Source organism: Barbatula barbatula (assembly GCF_947034865.1).
Source record: "Barbatula barbatula genome assembly, chromosome: 12".
Taxonomy (NCBI): domain Eukaryota; kingdom Metazoa; phylum Chordata; class Actinopteri; order Cypriniformes; family Nemacheilidae; genus Barbatula; species Barbatula barbatula.
This window is the reverse complement of record NC_136775.1, coordinates 807,142-827,171: the sequence shown is the minus strand read 5'-3', so window position 1 is coordinate 827,171 and position 20,030 is coordinate 807,142. Positions and strand designations below refer to the sequence as shown.

General features: G+C 40.7%; 3 protein-coding genes across 5 annotated transcripts in view; 2 read left to right on the top strand and 1 right to left on the bottom strand.

The window, feature by feature from the left end:
- Positions 1-13,360, top strand: part of plekhg4b (pleckstrin homology domain containing, family G (with RhoGef domain) member 4B) — a 34,874-nt gene extending 21,514 nt beyond the window's left edge. For 2 of the 3 annotated variants that reach the window (XM_079469608.1, XM_079469606.1), the window contains exons 14-23: positions 1,661-2,454; positions 2,540-2,789; positions 3,753-3,842; positions 3,926-4,150; positions 4,343-4,513; positions 4,591-4,768; positions 4,849-4,965; positions 5,661-5,900; positions 6,369-6,559; positions 12,894-13,360. In XM_079469608.1, coding sequence (XP_079325734.1) covers positions 1,661-2,454; positions 2,540-2,789; positions 3,753-3,842; positions 3,926-4,150; positions 4,343-4,513; positions 4,591-4,768; positions 4,849-4,965; positions 5,661-5,900; positions 6,369-6,559; positions 12,894-12,899 — 2,262 coding nt within the window. In that variant the 3' untranslated portion in view covers positions 12,900-13,360. Of the gene's footprint in view, positions 1-1,660; positions 2,455-2,539; positions 2,790-3,752; positions 3,843-3,925; positions 4,151-4,342; positions 4,514-4,590; positions 4,769-4,848; positions 4,966-5,660; positions 5,901-6,368; positions 6,560-7,983; positions 8,047-12,893 lie in introns of all 3 variants that reach the window. The other variant, XM_079469607.1, reaches the window with a different exon arrangement.
- On the bottom strand, positions 13,226-17,008 carry LOC306901671 (uncharacterized protein). Its single transcript, XM_079469610.1, has 6 exons — positions 16,807-17,008; positions 15,432-15,636; positions 15,236-15,355; positions 15,047-15,103; positions 14,869-14,973; positions 13,226-14,315 (listed from the first exon to the last, which is right to left on the bottom strand). Exons 2-6 carry the CDS (start codon positions 15,597-15,599, stop codon positions 14,217-14,219), a joined length of 549 nt encoding a protein of 182 aa, XP_079325736.1. The 5' UTR covers positions 15,600-15,636; positions 16,807-17,008; the 3' UTR covers positions 13,226-14,216.
- Positions 16,832-19,526, top strand: LOC306901670 (uncharacterized protein). The gene is made up of 8 exons (XM_079469609.1): positions 16,832-17,048; positions 17,853-18,020; positions 18,287-18,388; positions 18,538-18,594; positions 18,689-18,769; positions 18,852-18,887; positions 18,997-19,122; positions 19,213-19,526. The coding sequence occupies exons 2-8, from the start codon at positions 17,862-17,864 to the stop codon at positions 19,240-19,242; spliced, it is 591 nt and encodes a 196-aa protein (XP_079325735.1). The 5' UTR covers positions 16,832-17,048; positions 17,853-17,861; the 3' UTR covers positions 19,243-19,526.
- Positions 19,527-20,030: the final 504 nt, after the last annotated feature.

The following is a 20,030-nucleotide window of genomic DNA, read 5'->3' as shown; positions in this document are numbered from 1 at the left end:
TAGCGTTCCAGACTGGAAATTTTAAATTTCTTAAAAATACCAAGAGGTATATTCAATATTACTGGTAAAAATTACTGGTGAACTTCCGGTTACTTTAGCTAAATAACACAAACAAGCATTACTGTTTTGGTCCCTTTTTTCTCCCAGCAGGTGTTATATATGGAATAATGGTTATATTACTTGTAATAACAAATCATTGTGCACGGAGGAGTGGATCCAACATAACATAGTAATTGTTGACTAACTTATTGACAAGAATGGGGAAATATACACATATCAAAGGTTTATTTCAACATATGGATTATCTGTAAATGAAAAAGACTTCAAGAAAGTAATTAAGGCCGTTCCCTGTGGCATAATAACATGAACCAAACACTTAGAGATAGACATTTATAATATATAACATTACAAAATTCTCATCTTATTGTAAATGTTTTTTCTCTGTTTGATAATCGTTGTAATAATACCTTTATGAGAAACTCCCTTAATATTGGTTCTAATCCTCCATGCACATTTGGGTGGCATAAGCCTTGCCATATTACATGGTTTAGTATCTGGACATTGGCTTGTAAATACATTATATCTAACAAAATAAAAGAAACCATGTTCAAAATTGTTCATAGATATTATATTGTGAATGTTACCATTAGTGGATATGTTCATACAATTTGTGATAAATGAATATGTTGAGGATATTGAACACAAAATATCTACAAAAAAGATATGACCAAAAAATGACACCTTGACACCAAAGTCATATCTTACTTAAGGGCAACAGAACCCTTATTTGTCTGACAAACTTATGTTTGTTATTTCACATCCATAAAACCAAAATAACACATTCAAAACCCTCATATATTACTAACCGCCATACTGATCTTGATTTTTATCTTAAAACCACATTAAATATAAAAACAAAGAATAAAAACTTAAAATCTAAAAAACTTGAAGCTTTTCCAAATTTTGTAATTTAATGCTTTAAAAAAAATCTTCTTTTATATTACGAATTATTATTTAATTGGTATATTGTTATTCATCTTTCTTTCATTTTATATATTTCTTTGTTTATATTGTATAATTACGGTGCTTTTGTTACTTATATTAATTTCTAATGAAAAAAAAACCTGTCAATTCTGAGTTCAGGTCGTGGAAATATCATATTAAGTCAATTAAAAAAATGTCTTATACTCGACTAAATATCAAGTTAAAAACTTGCAAGTAAAACATGGCTTTTAAGTTTAATACAATTTGTTAAATGGTTAAACGTTTTCTTTTTATAACTGGTTAAAAATGTAATTCATAATTTAAGTATTCTGGGGTTTTCATGTAAAGAAATTATGCATTTGTCATTTTATTTTTCACTTGATTTCTTTGTATTTGTTTTTATTGATATGTTGCAATTTGGGTTCAATGTCTTAGTCAATTTTAGTCTAGTTTATTATTATAAGTTTTTTTATTATTATTTATTCTATTTTGTCTTCATTATAATTATTAATTCAACTAGTTTTTAGTTTTTTAATTTCCAGTTAATCGTTTTACTGATTCATCTTAAACGTCTAATTTCCCTTCCCCTTTTTGAATATTTATTGAAATATTGATTCAGTGAACAGCAGCATTTTCATGGTTTTAGTAAACTACAATGATCTTGTCCGTCTCGCAGGCAAACCAGTGGCTGGTTCATTGTCAGGATTATTTCTGTCAGCTGAGGTTGGATGATGATACGCTCACTTTCAGCTCAACGGTTCTGCAGGTTCTGCAGGATTACCACAGCGAAGCCACAAAATTCTCTTTAGACAACTTCAGTACGCTCAACCAGATGGTGTTAAACCTCGACAGCCCGCGAGAGCTTCAGCAGTGGAACACGGTCTGGCAGAAGTGTCAGCAAACTAAAACACAACTCGAGGAACTACTGGCCAAGGTTTCTTCTGCCCCGCTTAACTCGAAAGAGTCCAGTTCATCCGAGACATTGAGTAAACCCACGGAGACTCCGAACGGATGTGAGCTTCCTTCATTGAACTCCTCATTTGATTTTGACGAAGGGAAGCCTCATTCTGCAGGAGCGTTCTCCCAAAACCAGATTCCCTTCCCGTTCCTCTCGGAGAGCGGCAAACTCTCGCCGTCTCCGTTTGACGACACCGACAGCGACTGCACCGTCGACTCATCGGCCTCCTGCCACTCTGAGCCGCTTCATTCACCGGCCACACGTCACCGTAAGCAACCGCTGAAGAAACTCATGAAGACCGTGAGCTACGAGATGACGGCCCGGGATAAAGGTCACACAGATTCAGGTCATCACGGATACACGGGCGTCTACATCAAAGGTCTGGAGGTGACCAACAACGTGTGTGTGGAGCAAAAACTCCAGAGTCCAGCGCTGATCCGCAGTCACAGTCTGTCATCACCTCCCAGAGCTCACAGCCGACACAGCGATGGAGACATCAAGCGACACAGCAGGTGAGTGATGGACATGATGATGATGATGATGATGAGGATGATGAGGATGAGGATGTTGTTCATTCTTCCCGTCTGTGGTTTTCAGTAAAATCCAGCACATCATGGATGAGATGATATCTACAGAGAGAGAGTACGTCCGCTCTCTCAGATACATCATGGAACATTACTTCCCTGAGATGGAGCGTTTGGATCTGCCGCAGGATCTGCGAGGGAAGCGTGGTATTGTTTTCGGGAATCTGGAGAAGTTGTGTGACTTTCACAGTCAGTATTTTCTGAAGGATCTGGAGAGCTGCGCTCACTCGCCGCTGTCTGTCAGCGCATGCTTTCTGCGACACGTGAGTTAAATCATCTTTTATTTACAGGCGTACAGCAGATTCTACCATGTGTTGGTCTTCATAATATTATTTTCATGTTTACGGAGCGTTTTGTTTGTAACTCGAGGACCTGAAGAGAAAATAGCACTTTCTTTGTGTGAAGATATATGCGTTGTCATGACAAACATTATCATTTGTTATGAAAATATATATATTTTGTCAATCTAGGATTAATATGTGTGCAATTTTCCAGCAAAATATACCACAATATATGACAAAATGATATTTTAATCTTACAGTTTAACAAGGTTATTTTTGTTTTCTCAAATTAAAACATTGAAAGCGTTTCTGTTCGTTCAAATCAATTAAAATATTGGCATAAAAATTGAATGGAAAAAAATTGACTAATTTGAAAAATTTTAACTAATTTAAAAAATCTAAATGTTGCCTCTGCAATAAACTGAAATAAGTTTAATGCACTGAAATTATATTAATAAACAATACTAAATTTAATTAAAGAATACTTATTAAATGTATAGACAATGCCGGTCCAGCAACTTCCTGTTTCAGGAACAAATGTTTGAACAGAATACAACCGACCGAACATTTATATCTCAATTGAAATGTTAAACTGAAATCTTTAAGATTTAGTTTATATGTAAGATTAAAGGAAATCAAAAATAAAACCTGACCAGCATTGACATCTTTCAAATGGGTCTATATCTTCATTCTGTATTATTTATACATTTTGTGAAGCTTTTTGTTCATTTAAAAAAAAGTAACAAAGCTGTTTCTTTTTACCCACAATTTGTTCTTCCTAAATAAACAATAACGCATAACTAAATAAAAATACAAAATGGATAAATAAACTTTAAGTCATGCACACATTTACAAATGAGTATAATTCCCTTATAGGAAAATCTACACGCAAATAAAAGTGCAATGAAAACATCTGACATTTCTTGGTTTTTAATCCTCGGGCAGGAGGAACAGTTTGGGATGTACGCGCTTTACAGCAAAAACAAGCCTCGATCAGATGCCCTGTTAACCAGTCACGGGAACAGTTTCTTTAAGGTGAGCCGCATCATTTCCTGTCCAGATGTTTGCACGAACACAGAATGTGAAGTTCACACCTGCTTTGAATGTGTCTTCATCAGAACAAACAGGTGGAGTTGGGTGATAAGATGGATCTGGCGTCTTACCTGCTGAAGCCCATTCAGAGGATGAGTAAATACGCTCTCCTGCTGAAAGATCTCATTAAAGAATGTGACCAATCACACGAGCAGGAGCTCGCTGACCTCAGAACGGCTGAAGAGATGGTGAAATTCCAGCTGCGCCACGGCAACGACCTGCTGGCCATGGACGCCATCCGTGGATGTGATGTAGGTGGAGTCTGAGATCTCTTCTAGCTCAAGAGATTTGATGTTGAGACCTCAGCTGTGCTCATTTTAATCCTAGAGAAATACCTGAGACACAGATGAGACTTTATTAGCTTTTTTTTAGCTTGTTGCAATGCATCGTGGGAAGACATATTGAAAGTCAGTTAGTGAGATTTGATGTTGTATTTTTCTCAGGTGAATCTGAAGGAACAGGGTCAGCTCAGGTGTCAAGATGAGTTCATCGTCTGGTGCGGACGGAAAAAATACCTCCGCCACGTCTTCCTGTTCGAGGACCTCATCCTCTTCAGCAAGACCAAAAAGATAGAAGGAGGATATGACATCTACATCTACAAGCAGTCCTTCAAGGTACAGAACACAAAGCGATCAGTTAAACACTCTGATTCTGTTCGCGTCCTGTCCGTCATTGTGACGTATGTCTTTAGACGGCTGAGATCGGAATGACGGAGAATGTGGGCAGCAACGGACTGAGGTTTGAGATCTGGTTCCGGCGACGGAAATCTCAGGACACCTTCATCCTTCAGGCCTGTTCTGGAGACGTGAAGGCCGTGTGGACCACCGTGATCGGGAAAATCCTGTGGAGACAGGCCTTACGCAACCGAGGTGAGCGTTTCTCGCATCTGAGCCATTCGGTCTATGATGTCATCATCTCGTGTCTGACGTCCTTATGTTTTTCTTTTCAGAGTTGCGCATGCAGGAGATGGTTTCTATGGGAATTGGAAGCAAGCCGTTTATGGACATTAAACCCAGCGACTCTGCCATCAGCGATCGGGCCGTTGACTACATCACGAAAGGGTCAGGTAAGATGTCACGATACATCATCGTGTTTGTGTAGAAAGGAACTAGCGTGACGTCATTTCCGTGTCACCAAAATCATACAAAGACAGACATCAGCTCAGCCAATGGCGTGTGCTTGGGGGGGACCACCCACACATCGGCTATTTAAGGAAAAAAATGACATTTTCCAGGGGGATTTAGACATATTCAAGTAAAAACTTAATTTACATGACATTTGAAAACTGGTTTCAAAGTGCTAAATGTTCGAAATCACGAAATAAAAACTTTTTAGTTTTAGTAAAAGTATGGTAAAGTAATGTACATAATCGTGTTCTTTTAAGAATCATTTATAATGAATTAGAACAGAGTTTGGTGTGAGATAGCGGTGTGTTTTCAGAAGGTTTTTATCTGCTGTATGAATCTCATCTGGTGTTTCAGCATCTTCATTTACTCATCCGTGTCAAAGTAACAACTCGTGTCCGTGTGAGAACATCTGAAGCGATTGAAGATTCACACGATGTGTGTACATAAATGTGCTAACTGTCTTTACATGAATGTGAAATGTTCGATTTTATATGATCAGGTCTCTTCCAATAATCAACAGAGAGATGTATAGCATTGACTGATATATCTCAAACTGATCAAACGAATGGCTGGATTGAATTGGTTCGGGGATGATCAATGTTAATGACGTGTCTTCTCTGGTGTGTGTTTTTAGAGTCGAGGATGAGGGCGTCTGTAGCCGTATCGTCCTTCGATCAATCCACGCCGTTCAAGAGACCTCACTCCACCATCTCTAACAGCAGCTCGTCTTCATCCAGCAGTCAGTCTTCATCATCCCTGCTGGGATCTCTCAATCTACACCTGTACCCCTCACACCCGTCTCTCTCTCACTGGCCGTATGACTGCATCGAAGAGGACGAGCAGGAGCATGACTCGACCGCACACACGTCTATGAGTGAGTCTGACTGCACTGTGTGTGTGTGTGCGTGTGCGTGTGTGTGCGTGTGTGAGCAGAACATCTATGTGAACGGCAGCAGTTGAGACAGGAAGTGTCAAACAGGAAGTGGGCCTCTCTCACTGCTGTCTGTTTGGTATAATAGAGGCTATGGAAACTCTGCACACAGACCAGAGGGGCCAATTGTGTGTGTGCCGACCAAAAACCTAAACAATGAAGAGAGAGAATACCCTTCACCTATTAACTGAAAATACCAAACACACGTCTGTACGACTTGACTGACATCTGCAGAGAAAAGATTATTTCCACATAGTGAGAGTGAATGACTTGAGACTCAATTCCCAACATTCTCCTCTTTTTAGAAAAGAGAGCAGACGGGTTTTGTTTTTATTTGCGCTGAAGCACTTTCTGATTTTGTTCGTTAAACATGTTGGGGTGAAATCTGAACATCTGATTCTCCGTTTCTAGTCTCGGAGAACGCAGACTCATCCAGCTCGGTCCAGCATCACCCCTCCGTCGCCATGGAGACTTACGCCAGCGATGCAGGATCTTATCTCTCCTCTCCGACGCCCTCGCCGTCTCCACCTAAAGTCACCACATCCATCCTGTACCACAAAGAGCCGGCACTCCAGTCTCAAACCAGCAACTTCATCACAGCTGTGAGTTCTCACGCTCCTCATTAAACTTAACTGTGGTTATCGCATTACAATTAAACACATTCAGATATCATTTCACAGCTCTGGAAGTGTCAACATTTGATAACGTGTGAAAAATCATGTTGATTTGCACTGAAGGTGATTCTTAATATCATATCTGTAAACCAAGTCATCATATCAGCACCTTGGCAACCTCTCAGAAAACCTTAGCAACACCTTAGCAACCACCCTTCAATCCCCTAACCACCACTTACTGTACAGAAGACTCCAGGCCCGGACTGTCCATCGAGGGAACCTGGATGATTCCCGTTGGCCTGTCGAATCATTTGGCCTGTTGCCAGCCAGCTACTGCACTTTTTACAGACAAATGTAAAGAGCATGTTATTGTAGCGTGAATGTACGTCGCTCGCACACAGATTTATTTAGAACTGGACGAGGGATTCTAATGCCCAGGGAATCAAAGTGCACGTGTACAATCTTGTGCAAGAGCGAAATAAATCCATGTGAGAGGATTTTATTACATCAATAGCATTTAAAGGGAAAACAGTCATAAAGAAGTGAAGTTGTTTCTCTTCACACATACAATTTAAGATTTTAATGTATATTTGTTATTTTATTATAAACCTTAAGATAGAATGAATGTTCACTTTAAGACTTCACTTGTAGTATAAATCATTTAAACTGGCTTTTGTGGTTTGGCCACTTGATATATTTTAAAATCAGTTTTCTAGAAACTTTCTCAAGGCAAAGAAATTAGTTTTTGCTGGTAAACAATGTCAGTTTAATTAACCATTGACGGCGCGTTGTGTGATTATTACAAAACATCACAATAGGATTAAAAAATAGATGGTGGTGGTTTCTATTTGTGGTTTGTGGCCTGGTTGAGTCTGGGATTTCCCGGCTTGAATTTGTGTCCAAGTCCGGCCCTGGTAGACTCAGGCTGCGTCCGAAAGCTTAGACAGCTGACTTGCTGGAGCATTGACTTTGGAGATCGCTAATAGAATAAGTGTAAAATACCATCCTCATTTCTCGCTAGAAATGCTGTTAAAAGTTGTAAAACGAGAAAATGATGATGTCTTTACACAAAAACTGTGATCCAGCCGCTTTTTTTGCAGCCATTTTATTTTTTGAACTCGAACCAGCTTGACCAATCCGCGCATGAGCACACGCATAGAATCGTGGGATATTGAAGGCAGCGAAGGATACATCCATGCTGCCTTCAAAAAATCCACCTGATGGAGGAAAACACTGGATTCGGACGTCCCTTGATGCCTTCCTACCTTGAAATGCTGCCTCCGAAGGCTCAGTATTTATGCCACACTAGCGACCATTCATAACGACGGCCAACAGCCAGCTGAAAGTGTCTGTTTCATCCTCTGGTTAATCTTACTATCGTTCTCTTTCTCCTGTGTGGCTTTGTTTAGCAGAGCAGGACGTGTCGCTCAGCGTTAGGCTTCTCCACTCTGGTCTGAATCAAAGGGTTTAGATCTGTAAGTAACGCGTCTGAGGTGTGAACGCATGAGTCTGTCACTGGGCTTTTCTCAGCCAATCTTACGCTTGTTCTCGGGGCTGCATGTGTTTGTTATGACTTGAAGAAATATATGGGTTCATATCGACCGCTGTCTGTGTCGAGAAGGGTTGGGAATCGAAATCCCAAAGAAATCGGAGCCTTTAAAAAAAGAAAAATTCGATTCCACTTAACGATTCCGGACCGAACGTCACATCATTTTCACGTTATCTGTCAAGACCTGAGTCACCTGACCTGACGTAACTCCGGAGCCATGTGCACATCAATGTTACGTCATTGTTTTTCGCAATAATGTTATACTGCTACTGATAGTGTATTTCCGTTGTTAAATCACTCTACATATTTATTTAATACTGGTAGTGCAATATGATAGGGTATTTAGCATTGTAAAATTATTTTGTCAACGTGGTTTAGATTATATTAAGTTTTGGAAAATCTGACAGGGTCATACAATTCTTTGATCTCGCTGGACTTTTATTGCTTTTTCACCGATTTGGAAGCGAAACTAAGAATTGTAAGGAATCGGAATCGATAAGCAGAATCGAATTTGCAGTCGGAATCGATGAATTTGAAACAATGCCCAACCGTGATGTCAAACATCATTTTTGATTCACTTCATACCATTTATAAATAGAAGCTCAACGTGTTTATGAAAATGTTATTCGTGTTTGTTATCAGAACTGTGAAGTGTAAAGTGAAATGATGTGGATTGACCTTCTGACAGTGAACTGAGTTGAAATTGTCAGCGTGGACACAAACACAGACATGACCCATAATATTCCTTTAAAGTGACGAACCATTGCATCTGTGATGGTCAGGCATTATGTCAATGCATGTTTGCAATCCACTGTGTTCAGTCTGCTTTCTATACAGAATATAAATAAAAAACTCTCAATCCTACGGAGACAGATTCTTCTAATTAAAGAATGACAAAAAAAACTTTTATTTTATAATATAATTTAATATTCATATGGGGTTTTTGAACCACTCTTAGTCTGACCCGTCGCCTAGGACCTGTTTGCCTTGGGAGACCCTACCAGGGGCATATAGCCCCCGACAACATAGCTCCTAGGGTCACTCGGGTACTCAAACCCCTCCACCACGTTAAGGTGGCGGTTCAAGGAAGGGTTCAAAAACCCCATATGATGTTTAAAAAAACAAGGACCGTGACGTCGCCCGGTATGGCGCAACCGGGGCACCACCCTGGAGCCAGGCCCGGGGTTGGTGCTCGTATGCGAGCGCCTGGTGGCCGGGCCTTTCCCCACGGGGTCCGGCCGGGCTCAGCCCGAAGGAGCGACGTGGGGCCGCCTTCCCGTGGGCTCACCACGTGCGGGAGGGACCATAGGGGGTCGGTGCATTGTGGATCGGGCGGCAGTCGGAGGAGAGTGCCTCGACAGCCCGATCCCTGGACACGGAAGCTAGCTCTAGGGACGTGGAATGTCACCTCGCTGGCGGGGAAGGAGCCTGAGATGGTGCGGGAGGTTGAGAGGTTCCGACTAGAGATAGTCGGGATCACCTCTACGCATGGCTTGGGCTCTGGAACCACACTCCTCGAGAGAGGATGGACACTTCATCACTCTGGAGTTGCCCATGGTGAGAGGCGGCGGGCTGGTGTGGGTCTGCTTATAGCCCCCCAGCTCTCCCGCCATGTGTTGGAGTTTACCCCGGTGAACGAGAGGGTCGTTTCCCTGCGCCTACGGGTCGGGGTTAGGTCGCTCACTGTTGTTTGTGCCTACGGGCCGAACGGCAGTGCAGAGTACCCGACCTTCTTGGAGTCTCTGGGAGGGGTGCTGGAAAGTGCTCCGACTGGGGACTCCGTCGTCCTACTGGGGGACTTCAACGCCCATGTCGGCAACGACAGTGACACCTGGAGGGGCGTGATTGGGAGGAACGGCCCCCCTGATCTGAACCCGAGCGGTGTTCAGTTATTGGACTTCTGTGCTAGTCACAGTTTGTCTATAACGAACACCATGTTCAAGCATAAGGGTGTCCATCAGTGCACGTGGCACCAGGACACCCTAGGCCGCAGGTCGATGATCGACTTTGTGGTCGTTTCATCTGACCTGCGACCATATGTTTTGGACACTCGGGTTAAGAGAGGGGCGGAGCTGTCAACTGATCACCACCTGGTGGTGAGTTGGATCCGATGGCAGGAGAGGAAGCTGGACAGACTCGGCAGACCCAAACGTACTGTAAGGGTCTGCTGGGAACGCCTGGCCGAGTCTCCTGTCAGAGAGATCTTTAACTCCCACCTCCGGCAGAGCTTCAACCAGATCCCGAGGGAGGCTGGAGACATTGAGTCCGAGTGGACCATGTTCTCCGCCTCCATTGTCGAAGCGGCCACTCGGAGCTGTGGCCGTAAGGTCTCCGGTGCCTGTCGAGGCGGGAATCCCCGAACCCGGTGGTGGACACCGGAAGTAAGGGAAACCGTCAAGCTGAAGAAGGAGTCTTATCGGGCCTGGTTGGCTTGTGGGACTCCTGAGGCAGCTGACAGGTACCGGCAGGCCAAGCGGACTGCTGCCCGGGTGGTTGTGGAGGCAAAAACTCGGGCCTGGGAGGAGTTTGGTGAGGCCATGGAGAAGGACTATCGACTGGCCTCGAAGAGATTCTGGCAAACCGTCCGGCGCCTCAGGAGAGGGAAACAGTGCCCTACCAACGCTGTTTACAGTGGAGGTGGGAGGCTGTTGACCTCAACTGGGGATGTCGTCGGTCGGTGGAAGGAGTACTTCGAGGATCTCCTCAATCCCACCGTCACGTCCTCCATTGAGGAAGCAGAGGCTGAGGGCTCAGAGGTGGACTCGTCCATCACCCAAGCCGAAGTCACTGAGGTAGTCAAGAAACTCCTCAGTGGCAGGGCACCGGGGGTGGATGAGATTCGCCCTGAGTACCTCAAGTCTCTGGATGTTGTGGGGCTGTCTTGGCTGACACGCCTCTGCAGCATCGCGTGGCGGTCGGGGACAGTGCCTCTGGGATGGCAGACCGGGGTGGTGGTCCCTCTTTTTAAGAAGGGGGACCGGAGGGTGTGTTCCAACTACAGGGGGATCACACTTCTCAGCCTTCCCGGGAAAGTCTATGCCAGGGTACTGGAGAGGAGAATACGGCCGATAGTAGAACCTCGGATTCAGGAGGAACAGTGTGGTTTTCGTCCAGGCCGTGGAACGCTGGACCAGCTCTACACCCTCTACAGGGTGCTGGAAGGTGCATGGGAGTTTGCTCAACCAATCCACATGTGTTTTGTGGATTTGGAGAAAGCATTCGACTGTGTCCCTCGCGGCATCCTGTGGAGGGTGCTTCGGGAGTATGGGGTCTGTGGTCCTTTGCTAAGGGCTGTCAGGTCCCTGTACGACCGAAGCAGGAGCTTGGTTCGCATTGCCGGCAGTAAGTCGGACCTGTTCCCAGTGCATGTCGGACTCCGGCAGGGCTGCCCTTTGTCACCGGTTCTGTTCGTAATTTTTATGGACAGAATTTCTAGGCGCAGCCGGGGGCCGGAGGGTGTCAGGTTTGGGGACCACACGATCTCGTCTCTGCTATTTGCGGATGATGTCGTCGTGTTGGCCCCTTCAAACCAGGACCTTCAGCATGCACTGGGACGGTTTACAGCAGAGTGTGAAGCGGCTGGAATGAAAATCAGTACCTCCAAATCCGAGGCCATGGTCCTCAGTCGGAAAAGGGTGGCTTGCCCACTTCAGGTTGGTGGAGAGTTCCTTCCTCAAGTGGAGGAGTTTAAGTATCTCGGGGTCTTGTTCACGAGTGAGGGGAGGAGGGAACGGGAGATTGACAGACGGATCGGTGCAGCTTCTGCAGTAATGCGGTCGATGTACCGGTCCGTCGTGGTGAAGAAAGAGCTGAGCCGCAAGGCGAAGCTCTCAATTTACCGGTCAATCTACGTTCCTACTCTCACCTATGGTCATGAGCTTTGGGTCATGACCGAAAGGACAAGATCCCGGATACAGGCGGCTGAAATGAGCTTCCTCCGCAGGGTGGCTGGGCGATCCCTTAGAGATAGGGTGAGAAGCTCGGTCACCCGCGAGGAGCTCGGAGTAGAGCCGCTGCTCCTCCACATCGAGAGGGGTCAGCTGAGGTGGCTTGGGCATCTGTTACGGATGCCTACTGGACGCCTTCCTCGGAAGGTGTTCCAGGCCCGTCCGACCGGGAGGAGACCCCGGGGAAGACCTAGGACACGCTGGTGGGACTATGTCTCCCGGCTGGCCTGGGAACGCCTCGGTGTCCCCCCGGAAGAGCTGGAGGAAGTGTCTAGGGTGAGGGATGTCTGGGCATCTCTGCTTAGACTGCTGCCCCCGCGACCCGGCCCCGGATAAGCGGAAGAAAATGGATGGATGGATGGATGGAATTTAATATTAAATAGATAATGCAGCTGGAAGTTAATTCAAGACAAAGTGCAATTTAATTTAATATTTTGTAAATATAATCTCATACGTTCTTATATTAACATATTTAAATGGTGAGGTTATTATCAGTAAAATATAACATGCGAATGTCCTAAATATGTTCATATTCACTGCCGTTGGGAAGTCTGGAAGTCATTACAAAAATGTAATATTTCATTTAAAAGGACAGTTCAACCCAATATGAAAATTCTGTCATCATATACTCACCCATAGATTGTTCCAAACCCGTATAAATGTCTTTGTTTTGCTGAACACACAGATAGAAATTGGGAATGTCGGATCTCACGCTCCGTTTACTGCCATAGTAGGGAAAATAAATACTTTGGGAGTAAATGGGGTGAGATTTCTTTGGTTCTTGAAATGCATTACTGATAATTATGTTTTCTTGTCATATTCACAGCTGTGAATTTATTGTGGGCTGTTGGACACAGAAGATGAGAAGCGTGTGTGGATGGGCGTTGCTCTCGAGCACTATATGAGTCATGTGACAAACAAGAACTTCAGTGTTTTCACATGAATGTTGAAAATGAATCGTGAGCGTCTCACGGAAGCCGGTGGTCAAGGATGTAAATTGTTTTAAATAATGTTTGTTTGTTTGACATGTACATGTACAGAGACGTTGGTTGTGAGTTTATTCCTCATGTTGTTTTTACACAGTATGCTGATTTGTACAAATAGTTCAATGATTTGAGTTCTGGCACTACTAATAAAATCCATCGAGGATTAAAATTTTGTTGAAAATGTTGTTTTTATTGACAATTGAAAGAAATAAACTGCATGTGAATTCTGACATTTATATCAGTCGTCCACAATACATTAATACTGTAAGTAAATAGATGTATAATAAAATAAAAGCATTTTTATGACAATATTTCAGTGCAATGCAAAACGTTACAAAAGTGAAAAAATGATTCTATTGGACAAACCTACATTTAATAAAACAAATGTAGCTGGAAGGAGAACATATTGGGTCTCAGGCACTATTTAACAACTCTCTTATTTTAATTTCTCATTTTGTAAACACCAGTCACAACAAAAACAATCATTTATTGATCAATATTACTGATCAATGCACTTGATATTAAACAAATATAGCTGCAAGCAGAAAATGGCAGGGCATTAGCAAAGCCAAGGTCATGGGTTGGATCCCAGGGTTTGCACATACTTAAAAACAAATGTATAGTATATTGCAATGGAAGTCACTTTGGATAAAAACATCTGCCAAATGCATAAATGTAAATTTTGTAAACACCAGTCACAACAAAAACAAGGAATTGATCAATCTTACTGATCAATGCTTTTGACATTAAACAAATATAGCTGCAAACAGAAAATATTGGGTCTTACGCACTATTTAACACAACATTTGTCATTTTGTAAACACCAGTCACAACTAAAACTATTTATTGATCAATAAGATCAATTGAATTGATTCCTAAGAATCTTGGTTGAATGGTAAATGGTTCTCATCTTCAGTTCTTCGGTCATTACGCAGAAATGTTCTGCTAGAATTTCTGCTTAAAGCTTAAGAGGAGGAATCGGTCATGGTCGTTCCAGCATCTACTGTCACATTACTTCTGCTTTTTTACTTCTTTAATTCTATTAAGGTCTGACAGAAAAACTTGTATGAGCAAGTGTTGGGTGTATTTAGAAATCCGAGAAGATGATGCAGATATCTCCGGGAACGGCTGAATAAATTATGGGAATGATTGAAGATCAACGCTCAATGTTTCTGATTCTGTTTCTCTCTGTGAATGAGGAAAATTAGAACCGCGGCGATGATCATGTCCATCAGCGTCACACACAACACCATGACCTCCATCTGTAAAATACACACAAACACATGCATTATATACTTACATTTACATTTAGTCATTTAGCAGAGGCTTTTATTCAAAGCGACTTACAGATGAGGAAACATTGGAAGCAATTATAACAACATAGGCAACAAAATACATAAGTGCATCAAACTAGTCCATTAAAGCCTAGCACAGTATACAAAGCTAAGAATAGTGAGGATAGTCTTTTTTAAATAAGAAGGAAAGGGAATTAGGATAAATCAATCAGCTTTAACAGTTACAGCACTTTTTCCTTCACTAAATTAACCTTACAATGAGAAATAAATGTTTACCACATTTGTTAACCATTTTATTTAAGTTTATGGTGCATCAAGTAACAGATACACATTTTGGTTTGAAATGTATTAAATTTGCATTAACTAAGATTATCAAATGCTGCAGAATTGTTATTGATTGTTTATGTTTACTAATGCATTAGGCAATACAAGGTATGAATAAAATAAATAATACTGTAAGAATAAATATAAAGCATGATTGTTCATAAATACAGAATAATTCAAAGTTATTTTAAAATACCTTATACTGAATATGATGTGATACGTTTTTACCAAGATCAATAGATAACAGGATCATTCCAACAGCAGACACAATCAAACATCCAATATTGGCAAAGAAACACGTCTGAAACAAATCAACTGACTCGGTAAATACATGTATTTATCAAAAATATTGAATTTGAATAATATTCACTAACTTCTAGAAGTTCTGGGTGGCGGTACAGAACATTAGACAAGATTCCTGTTACAATAAACTGCAAATAAACATTAGAGAGCATCTGTTAAATGTTTTTTATATTTGTATATTTGTAAAATGCATCACAAAGGCATTCATTTAGAATTGAAATGTCTGCACTTTATCCAAAATATTATCACACGCAGCTCACCATTATTCCAGTAACAATGGGAACTCTGAATAAAGTCAGGAGAAAAGATGTGATGTCAAAGGACGCTGCAAACACGATTCCTATTCCAATGCTCAAGATTCCACTGGAGGCCTGAACAGCCTGAAGACACACAAACATTTACAATCACACACACGACACGACACGACTCAATGAGTGATGGTTGAAAGTGTCGTACGGCCCAGCTCGCCGGTCCCTTCCTCAGAAAGTTGTGCAGAAGAGGTTTGACTGCAGGCAGAGGTTCACTGGCGCGATAATACTTCACCAACGGCTCGTGATCTGAACGTCTGCCGTGCGCTGAATCCTCCTGATGCTGAACATCCATCTCAATATGTGCACTGGCCATCTGAAGCGATGGATTCCCAAGGATTTTCTGAAAATACCTACAAACCATAAAGCTGTCAATGTCACGTTTCTACAAGGTTCTCTCTTGAGCTGAAAGAATCATCAACAGAAACGTTCTGTGGCATAAAAGTTTCGTTGCACAGATGATTCTTTACACCATAGACAAGAAAGAAACGTTTCTTTTAAAATCTTTGGACCAAAAGGTTTCTTGGGGGAAGAAATTTGGTTCTTCTACATCACAAAGGCTTTATTTTCAAGAGTGTAAAGATCATTTATTTTATGTTAACATGGTTTAGTTCATAAGAAAATGTGTCTGCTTGCATGAACTGACTGACTGAAAAAAAGGTTTTAACCCCATGTTGGATGGACAAACTCAGCAGCTGGTTTAAATGAATCCACAGAAAAAGTGTTTAACCCGACCATTAGTCAGAACTGTTTTATATTGTGATCATACGTAATGATAAGGAATCATTCAAATGGACAGTTTTCAATAGAAACGTTTGGTGAAACTAAATATAGAGGACCTGTGAATTCTGAGAGATCGATTTAGAGAAGTGAATTCAAAAGATTGAAAATATTGACTCCAAATGTCAATACTGTAGCCGCAAAATAAGATATTACTGTAAACTAGTAAACGGTTTTCTTTACTTAGAGAAATATAGATTATGGAAAAATTAGATTGCAGCAGGGCTTATTTAAAAAAAAAGATGGGCTTCTTGGTTTGAAAGAATTGCTTTAGAAGGAAATTATAGTCAAGATAAATGGCTAACATGACTCCGTCCTGCTCTGCTTGACTGGACTTTTATTGTTTTAATTAACTAGTCCTTTTTCAACCCGATAAAAGGGAAGAATTTATTTATTGGTTTAGTTTTCTTGTTTTATTTCATTTACAGATTATTTTAGTTTATTGTTTGTTAAACGAGTTTGTTAATATTGATTCATGTTTAGTGACTATAACCTATATAAGCACAAAACATGTGGTCCAGGTCTGGGTTAGTTACTAAAGAAATACTGTAATAATGATAACAAGAATGATAAAAATTGAGTTGAAAAAAATGACGTTTGGTTTGTGCATCTTGGTGTGAAATGCTTTCAAAGTTCCTCGTTCTCTAAAGCATCACTATCATTTACATTTCATTAATCCTTTCAAATGTTATCATTCTCAGTATATTAATATATAGATAGAAAGAAAGAAAGAAATGACTTACCGGCAGTGTCTGTCTTCCGTATTTCACAAAAGTGAAGATTGAGCTTCATGAGCTGCCGGGTGTTTATCTGGTACACAACAAGCCACACTTTCATGTGGTTGGCCAAAAAATAGGAACCTGAGATAGTTTGATGAGGACAGCAGTTTGAGCTGCGCTGCTTCTCACAGGAACTTCTGCTATCAAACACAGTCCGGTCCAGTCTGAAACACACTTCATGTCTACAGACACAACACATCCAGCAGGTAAGACCTGATAAACACCAACACCACACTAATAATCACAACAGAAGAAGAAGTTTCTTCAAGTACACTATATTGATACTTTTATTTAAAAAAAGAGGTTTTTAGCTACTTCTCTATCCTAAGAATAATGCAATTTAGGAATACTTGACTTTTACTGGCAGAAAGGTCTTAGTATATACAGGATACCTTTATATTTATCTGACTTAGTTTTCTCTTTTGATTGAGTAGTCTACTAAATACAGTTTTAAATGCTGTCTCATAAACTCTCATAAAAACTTTTATTAAAGTTATATTTCAACAATAATCATGAAGAATTTGGTAATAACACAATATTAACATGTAAAAAGAACGCGATGGGGTGTAAATAAACATAATTTATAATATTTGACTTGCGCTTGCATTTAATATCTTTTGTGTTTGATCTGTGCTTTTAAAATTTGAGAATGTTAGTTGGATTGACACTTTTTTTTATCTTGGATTTAAGGATTTTACATGTTAAAAATGATCTTCTGAATCTAGTTTACAACCTGTAACTGAAGCTGTATGAGTGCGTCGGGTTGTGTGGTTTGTCTCGACATGATTAAAATGATGTTTTTAGAAGAAGGCAACAAAACATTTAACACACCTCACCAACAGAGTTTATCACAAATATACATGTCAAAATACAACACAAAACAATTGTTGATATACTTTTATTTTATTTCATTTATGGTATCCGGAAGCACACCTTTGACATTGAGTGTTTCAGATCTGCACTACGTGTGATTCAATAATATAATGATATTTCATCTCTTTTAAACACAGTTTGAACAAATGCGCTACACATTTAAGCCGGATGACTGTATGGTCATCACCATCCCGCTGGGAAACCTTCGAGATGTTGGAGAGGGTCAGCTGATGCCAGAGAAATTCACCTGCGTCTTCAAAGATGCTTACAAAGTTTTTCTCAGAGGACGACCGAAGGAACTGGGGGTAAAACATTACAAACGCTTATAGATTCAGCGGGTGCATAAATCCAACAGCGCCAGTGAAAATGTTTTGCATTTGCATATTTCTATATCAACTTTAACTTCTCCATAACATTATCATCAGAACAAATGATGTAAAAGGTTGAAATATGACTTCTTTCAGCTTATCCATGCTTTGCATTTCTAAAGATGAAAATAACGTTATGAGTGAACAAATCCCAGATTGTGAAAGTGTTATGAGATGTGTGTAAGGTCTTATTTGTGTTGCAGGTGGCACAGTTCACCATCGGTGTGTTTATTATTTGTGTTGGCGTCCTCCTCCTACTTGAAGATAGTCTGGGGCATTTAATCGTCACTGTACCCAGCGCTCTGGTGAGAACACATCTTATCATGTCCCGATACACACGCACAATGACAAAAATCATTTGCAGAGTGTTTGTTTGTTTTCAGAGAGGAAAATTCACTGATGAAATTTGTGTTTCTGGTGGATTTGGTTTGTAAAACTATATTTTGTCTTTTAGTTTGTTGTGGGAGGAATTCTGACGTGTGCCGCTGGAAGTTCTCCCATAATGCCTGTGGTGTGTGTTTACATTACAAATACTCTTCACAGCTGCTTGTTTTCCCCACAGTGAACGCTCAATGAAATGCTTTGTGTTGTTGTTTTTCTGAAAGGTCAAGCTGGCGTTTATATTCAACATTCTGAGTCTCTTCTGGTCTATTATTGCTATTGTTCTTTATGGGTTATTTTTAGAGGTAATACAGCTCGTCTTCACCTGTACATAACTTATGTAAGGCCTCAATTGTACATGCATACTTTTTTTTTTTTTTTTTACAGGGGTACAGAAGATATTTTTATGATTCAAGCGAAGAGGTACAGTTTTTTGTTTATTGTGTCCATCAAGCAAACATGCACATACATACAGATGTTTATTGCGAGTCAGAAATGGCAGTATTTTATTTGAGAATATGTTCATCCTTAGGGGCATAACGTGTTCATCGGGCTGATAGTGGTGACGTGCGTACTGTGTGGAGTGGAGTTTATTCTGGCTCTTGTTTTGCTCTACTGGGGCAGTAAAGCCGTGTGCAGACCTCATTTCAATACTCTGGTAAATAAGTTTGGCTTGAAAATAAAAAGGGATGTATGAAAACACATCTGAGCATATATACTGTAAACTCTGACCTCGATTTCATTTCAGCCCTTGATCACTATCAAGCAGGACGCATGAACGGATGAATGTTGGCTGGTGAATCTTAAGAAGTTTCTCTGCAGAATATATCAGAATGAACTCTTTGCTTTATTACATTTCAAGGGAATTGAATGTATAGATTGAATGCGTTGTAAATGCCCATATGTACATGTATCTGTACCCATAATAAGCTTGTGTCATTATAGAACATGTGCTTCATTTAAAGGTGCTTTATCATCTATCATCTACTGAAACTTTGCTGTTTAAAATTGTAAATGTTCTGTATTTGGATATTGAGCAGTATGAATATAAAAATCTATACGAAACATTTCACGTGTTTTTCTGAGCCACACGCATCATATCCTTTCTATCTGTGGTTTATTTTTGGAGGGTTTAAAGTCTTAATGAAATAGTTCATTAATCGTATTTTATTATAACATGCTAGTTTGACTATGATAATAATGAGTAGTAGTTTCTACTTTACACTATATGTAGAAATGTTCATTGTCAATGAAAGAACCTAATAACCGTATGTCTGAAAAAAACCTTCAGCTTCTTTGTTTGTCTCGTTTCTTAGTTCACACTTCTTTTAGCATTAAAAGCCACTTTTAAAATGTGCAAAATATTTGTATTGTTTTTACAGTTTAGGACAGAAGTATAGTATAGTTTAGTAGAATGGACACACTTAATGTGATAATTGTTTTGTGTGTCTTGTTTGTCTATCATTGTGTGGATCAGTGTGATTCTCAAGCTTATCAGACCGCTGTCCACAGATTCCCCACAAGACAAAAGGACTCTAAAACAAACTAAATGATGTTTCTGTGAAA